The 7,126-nt window shown below is 35.2% G+C and overlaps 1 protein-coding gene across 4 annotated transcripts in view; it reads left to right on the forward strand.

The window, feature by feature from the left end:
• The first annotated feature begins 2,681 nt into the window (after positions 1-2,681).
• Positions 2,682-7,126, forward strand: part of LOC125035099 — a 14,560-nt gene continuing 10,115 nt past the window's right edge. The window contains exons 1-3 of one of the 4 annotated variants that reach the window (XR_007115739.1): positions 2,682-2,805; positions 4,503-4,576; positions 5,969-6,217. Coding sequence is in view for 3 of the 4 variants with exons in the window: in XM_047627250.1 (XP_047483206.1) it covers positions 5,971-6,217 (247 nt within the window). In the remaining variant the exon portion in view is untranslated. Of the gene's footprint in view, positions 2,806-3,753; positions 3,777-4,502; positions 4,577-5,968; positions 6,218-7,126 lie in introns of those variants that run through there. The other 3 variants (XM_047627250.1, XM_047627251.1, XM_047627252.1) reach the window with 3 other exon arrangements.

A 7,126-nucleotide genomic window follows, 5' to 3' on the forward strand; every position in this document is an offset into this window, starting at 1 on the left:
GACACCCTCAACAGCGATGAGAGAGGACACCTGTTGCAAATACCACAGGTCGGCGGAAGTTTCTGTCGCGTGAGGGAAACGGCAACAGGTAATCAAGAGAGTGTTTATAATTTATTGCTTATTGTCTTTTATTTATTATTTACTATTAAGTCATTTATAATTGGCCCTGTACATCTATTATGCATGTATTCTCATGAGACAACCACACTTTGGTGGATACTTCGGTAATGCATACAGTTTTATCCACCCACTTAAGAGGCGTGCTACCTGAGTACTCTTACGATAGACAAGATGAGTTTGTACCTGAGTCTTTCGTCTTTTGTGAGTGACAGATAGACTAATCTTAAAACTAAACACACATTCTCTCTCTCTCTCTCTCTCTCTCTCTCTCTCTCTCTCTCTCTCTCTCTCTCTCTCTCTCTCTCTCTCTCTCTCTCTCTCTCTCTCTCTCTCTCTCTCTCTTTTTCACTCTCTCGTTCTGTCCTTTGTAAATATGCATGTACATTCAGGTTTTTGTTTGTTACATATGTTTCATATATATATATATATATATATATATATATATATATATATAGATATATATATATATATATATATATATATATATATATATATATATATTGCAAATGAATCTGGTACATAATAAAGTATATAGCATACATCAGCCATAGTCATTTCCTTGTACACATTGCTATACAGATATTTCATAAAATGGTTGAAACGTCCCTTAAGTTATTTATATGTTTCAGAAATATATTTGCAAAAACTCAAATGCAGAGATAACTGAACACTTCCTTTAAGCTAGTATCATCGTACTTTTTTTTTCTTGTAAGATTATTTATGGTCTCTTACTGTAAATAGAATAGAGTAAGAATGTCTTAAATTCTACTGTAACGTGTTCATAGGGGAGGATTTAACTTTGTTGTCTTGAAAGGAATACAAATCTGGGGAAAAAGGTTAAAGAAATGATATACTCAAATCTTTAAAGTTAATGTAGCTCAATCATAACTTCTGTGTCGTGGAAATGCACTTCGGATATTATTTTCAACAACCTGTAAACTCTAATTCTTATAACGTAGAAAATATGTAATATTTGTTAGAATTATATAATGATATCTGATGTTGATAAATTATAATTCTTATAATGTTCAATAATATATGATAGTTATTAGATTTATATAAAGATATATTATATTAATAAACTATCATCTTTATGGTGTAGAATGACATTTTATAATTATTCTCATCAACCTGTAAACTAATTACTATCATCAACCTGTCAAATGCATCATTATTATTGTGATTACTTTTATCATTATCATAATTTTATTGTCATTATTATCATCATTATTGTTATTATTATCTTTGTTATCATCATTATCATTCTTATTATTCTTACATTTATCACAATTATCATTACTATTATTATTATTATCATAATGATTGTTGCTGTTGCCATTACTTTTATGTTATTTTTTAAATTATAATCATTATTATCATTATTATTATTGTTGTTATTATCATTATTATTATTATTATTATTATTATTATTATTATTATTATTATTATTATTATTATCATTATTACTATTATCATTATCATTATTTTTATTATTGATGTTATCATTATTGTTATTATTGATATTATAATTATTATTATCATCATTATTATTATTATTATTATTTTTATTACTATTTTTATTATTTTTATTATTTCAATTATCATTATTTTTATAATTATTAGCATTATTACTATTATCAATATTACCATTATCACTACTATTATCATCGTTATTATTGCAGTTGTTGTTGTAATTATTATTAGTAGTAGTAGTAATATTATTAGTTTTGTTATTATCAAAGTTACCATTATTGTTATAATTATCACTATCATTATTATCACTATTGTTACTATCATTATTTTGTTCTTATTATTATAAGTAGTATTATCATTATTATTATTATTATCATTATTATTAGTAGTAGTAGTATTATCATCGTCATCATCATCATCATCATCATCATCATCATCATCATCATCATCATCATCATCATCATCATCATCGTCGTCGTCCTTACTATCATGATTATTATTTTTTTATTATCATTACTAATATCATCAATGTTGTTATTATTATTATCATTATATTAATCATTATCATAATTATCATCATCACCTCCACTGTCTGTCATCATCATCATCATCATCATTTGAGGTAGAAATGTTCCCACGTGACCCACACGCCTTAATTCGAGATCAGCCACTGTAATAGTAATGCTTTTGGGTTCTTGGACTGTCAAGTAATAGAACACTCATGGTTTTGTACATCAGTCAGAACTATAGGCAGCTTAAAGTGATGATCGGAAATCTCCCTATCTTTAGTTGTGACCTTGATTTATCTATATGGAATTTTAGGTTAACCAATGTATATATCACGAGTTTGCATCGGAAATCACACAAAAAACGGAATAAATGTGTACGCTTATCATAACATACGTCTGGCAGCGTTACATACCGACCACCCTACGGAAAGATTGTCTATCACAACATCGATTAGCTAGAAATATATCTAGTGTCTACATTATAACATTTAAACTAAATGCATCAAACACAACACTCTTTCCGACAACACAACAGGATGACGAAAAACAAACGATTGGAAAAGACAAATAATGAGTCAACATTGAGTAATACAGAGGGATCTGGCGCCTCACTGACGTTCAGTTGGGTGCTCTCCAAGGGCGTGCCAGACGTGATAGAGGAATCGTCGTGTTCATATTGTTGTCACTTAAGCGCAAAATAAAGGTCAGAGAGATTCCATTACAGTTCAGTTTTGATTATTTTTGGCAGCTTGGTACTTGTAGCGATTGCTGCTGCATGCGTCATGTTGGTTTAGAGATCGAATGTGGGTGGTTTCGTTGAGAAATTCTAATCAAAACAAAAAAAATAATGTTCGTGTTATGCTTCGCAAGAGGTTACTGTGATGTGGCCTACGCTTCAGACGTCTGTTTGCTTCTTCGTTAAACCAACAGACTGTATTTTCCTATAAGAGAGGAAGTAGTTGATCTGTCTTGGAATGCACTAGCATTTTTGTAAATACCAAATTCAGAACAGAATTACATATATAAACATGTGTATGTATGTAAAGACGTGTAATTGATTTGTTATCAATCTTGTTATACACATGTCAGTTGTGTTTGATATTAACGACTGTCTGTCTTGTATTTGCTATTAAAGTGAGTTTGTCCGACCATTATGAAAGGAATGGGTCATGATCTCGTGATGTGTTCGTTGTTGCGATGTCACTTCTTGCAATTGCTGTTACATGGAAACTGGTGTGACTCATCGGCATTACCCCCACTCCCCTCTAAAAGAAAAAAAAAAAAAAAAAAAAAAAAAGATCCTTTCCCAAAGAGTTTATTTATTTTCTTATTTTTAAAAAGAAAGATGAAGTCGACTATTGTTATTTTGTTCATTATAGGTGGACCTCTGCTTGCATACAGATTAATTTATTCACAAGGAACTTCTTAATATAAATTACCACCAATATTTTATGCCGTGTTTACGTAATTTCACATTTTCCCTATTTATATATATATAATTCGAAACTGATACTTATGGCAGTTTGAACATTTGGCAACGATGATATGAAGGTTATTAGAAATAGATAAGTCAGTAATGATTCATATCTTTAAGTGTTTAGCTTGGTTGAAGAGGAGCTATTCAATACATTAAAATGAATTTCTTTGTAAATTCGTCTGCACTTAAGTTATAATGTAAGTCATTCCTCTGTTTTCGTTTTCTTTTATAAAACTCGTATCTCAATAGAATGTGAAAGTAGAGCTATGAAAACGGGAATTATTATTATTGTTATTATTATCATTATTATTATTATTATTATTATTATTATTATTATTATTATTATTATTAAGTATCATATCACACTGTATATAAATCAGTGACTGCATATATCAAAATAAATAATATTGAATTGACAAGATTTTTCCTAGTAAAAGAAAAAGAAAGGTGTCTAGTTTACTGACGCACTCTATGTATAGTACAGCCGGTAGCTAAATCATTTACCTCGTTTGAAGAATGTAAATCTTTCAATTTAAACGATAGCTTGGAGCAGAAAATCACTCTTAATTGATCCGCCATAGTTGGAACGTGACTGCACGAAGATAAGATAGAGTTCTTCTCAGATGTTGATAATCAAAGATATTGCCGGATACAGTTAGTGGGTTAGTCATCCAGGAAGAAACGGAAAAAAATAATAATTACCAAGTGTAAATTCCATCATAATAGATTTGTAACTTCGAAATTACTATTCATATCGCATTAACCCTACTTTGTGATGCAAGTATTTACAGGATGGTTGATAGTTAAAGCAATTAAATGTGCCAGACATCAAAGTCATGTAGCACTATTAGCATTCATAGGAAGTAGATTTTGTAACCCATGGAAATTCCAAGGTATTTACACCACAACGCCTTTTCCTACAGATAAGTAAACAGTTTGTTAGTAGGACCGTCTCTTACCAACAAGCAGCAAGAGGAGTTTCCCTACGCACACATAGGTGAGTAACGACCCCAGTGACCCGGGTGAGGATAAGTATTATAAGTAAAGTGCCGTGGGAACTGTGTAGGCTTAGTGTCAGAAGCGCCATATGATACTGCCACGTCAGCAAGAGTGTCATGTAATAATGTCACGTCGTCAGAAGTGCCATATGATTCTGGTACGTCAACAGTTACAACCCGGTTATTATCCTCACTATATCGACAATACAATTAAGTGATCAGATGCTGTAATTTCTCGTGCATGACTCCCGTAAAATGAGGGGACACCGAGTTGCAAGAACACTTCCTCCCCACCTTTTCCTTAACTCTTGCAGCCTGTCGGGGTAGTGGCTGTCCGCTCAGGAGCTGAAACACGGAGGAAAATCAAACGCATGTGCTCGGTGTTGCGTCACTTGTTCAGTTCTTGTTTGCAGCACGACGGCGGGCGAGCGTGGTTGAGTTCAGGGGTTCTCTCTCTTATTTGCTGTTTTTTTTTTTTCTTTTTTTTTCTTCTATATCTGAGTCAGTGTTGGAAAAATATGGATATAGTATAATGTTATACACAAGAATGCACGCACAAGAAATATGTATGTGTATGCGTGTGTGTGTGGGGGGGGGGGGGGGGGGGGGGGGTGCACACATACATACATATATATATATATATTATATATATATTATATATATATATTAGAGATAGAACGTTTGTAAGTATGTACACACACGACCGTGTGCGTTTGTGTGTATTCGAGGGGATAGCCATAATCCATGCTGGTGGTGGAAAGTAACAGAAGACATTTAAAGTATAGCTGTATTATGTTTTGGTGTCAACAGATGAATGACACTTTTTATGATACTCTGTGATCTGTACTGTTGCATTGATTGTTGCTATAAAATATAGTTAAACTTGTATTTAGTTGTTAGCTATATATCCAAAGATCTTTCAAATTTCTAGTATTTAAGTTGTTACAAATTAAAAACAGTTGAAATTCCTACGAAATTGGTGGCTGTACCATAGAGCAGTCGTTGACGTTATGCCAGAATACGAGTGTCAAGGTGCCCGTGGCTTCGACTACTTTCTTCAAGGCGCGCAAAAAAAGTGTGTGAAAGTATCCTCAAGTAGTGCCTTGGCCCTTGGAACTAAACGGACTCTTGTTTTATCGTTAAGCTCACGAGAGCCATCGGGAACGGAGGTGCGTAGAAAAATAAGACAAATCGCCGGTTGCGGGAGAGATGACGTTAAACATTTTTGGGGAGGGAGGGGTAGCACTAAATACAGGCATATATACAGACAAATGAAAAGCTATAGATAAGCATTATATATATAAGCATATATATGAAGTATATATATAAGAAGTAATGTATAATAACGCAGTTTCAAGCATTTTGACTCCCTCTTTCGCGCTTCCTTCCAGCCATGTCGAAAGACCACACGATACTAGACGCTCCTCCGAGCTACAACGAAGCCGTGTTCGGGGCCCCCGGCGCTTCGAACGGCTTCCAGCCATCCTCGCCGCCCGTCGACGAGTCCTACAACCACCAGCTTGCGCCCCCGCCGGCCCTGCCCCCAGCCCCCTACGTCAGCGTCAGGCCCGAGCCTTCGTTCCCCCCGGATCTGAGCCCTCTGCTCGCGTGCCAGGTGCTGACGGTGGGCAGCAAGATGGGTGAGTTGGATTCGCTTTCTTTTTCTTGCTTCGTTATTAGTGATCATAAGGAGAGGCTGACCTGAGCCCGAGGACCCTGGAGCACGACTGAGAGTCCAAACAAGGTCAGATGAACTCGTCATTTTAAATGGTTCTCCACTCGACTGCGACTGTAATGTACGTATGCATGTATATGAATATATGAGTATATACATTCATGTATTCATACATATATATATGAATGTTTTTTTGTGTGTGTATATAATATATATATGTATATATATTTATATATATAATATATAATATAATATAATATGTGTGTCTGCAATGGATCACCGAATACGGGAGGCACAGTCTGTTGATCCACACTCGACGTTTGGTGTTCAGCAGGCAATTCATCGTTCAGTTGGCCGTTAGCTTAACACGTTAGCTGTTATGTGTAAAATGAACGCAGGTCTGATTACTCCTGTCTTCAATGGCGGAAAAAGTTTTTTAAGGGCGTGCACAGCAGTTCAGAGTTATTCAACCTTGCCCTGGCCATGGCTCATTCCTGTTGTAAGCGTAAGAGAGATAGTCTTGGGCGGTCAATGAAAGGGGTCTTAGCTTGATGGTTTATTTTTGAAGATGGATATGAGACCCCCAAGAGACCCCTGTGTCCCCGGGTGGAGGATAAGCTGGTGGAGCTGGAGCCTGTGTGGCTTGGCCTGTCTGCCGTCTCTCTCTTCGTCTTACGCACGTGCCCTTTTATGCAGCGGTTCCCTTCGAGGGCGGATGTTTATTCCAATGCGAATAAGAGAAAGTCGGGCGACATCTGTGACACTTGTGCTGCGTTGGGAATTCCTAGTCTGGCTCGTCCAGACAACTTGTCAGGACCAGCAGGCCTTCACTACCCACAGTGCAACCAACATTCACTATTTTGATATAGTAGTG

This window comes from Penaeus chinensis, chromosome 19 (assembly GCF_019202785.1).
Source record: "Penaeus chinensis breed Huanghai No. 1 chromosome 19, ASM1920278v2, whole genome shotgun sequence".
Taxonomy (NCBI): domain Eukaryota; kingdom Metazoa; phylum Arthropoda; class Malacostraca; order Decapoda; family Penaeidae; genus Penaeus; species Penaeus chinensis.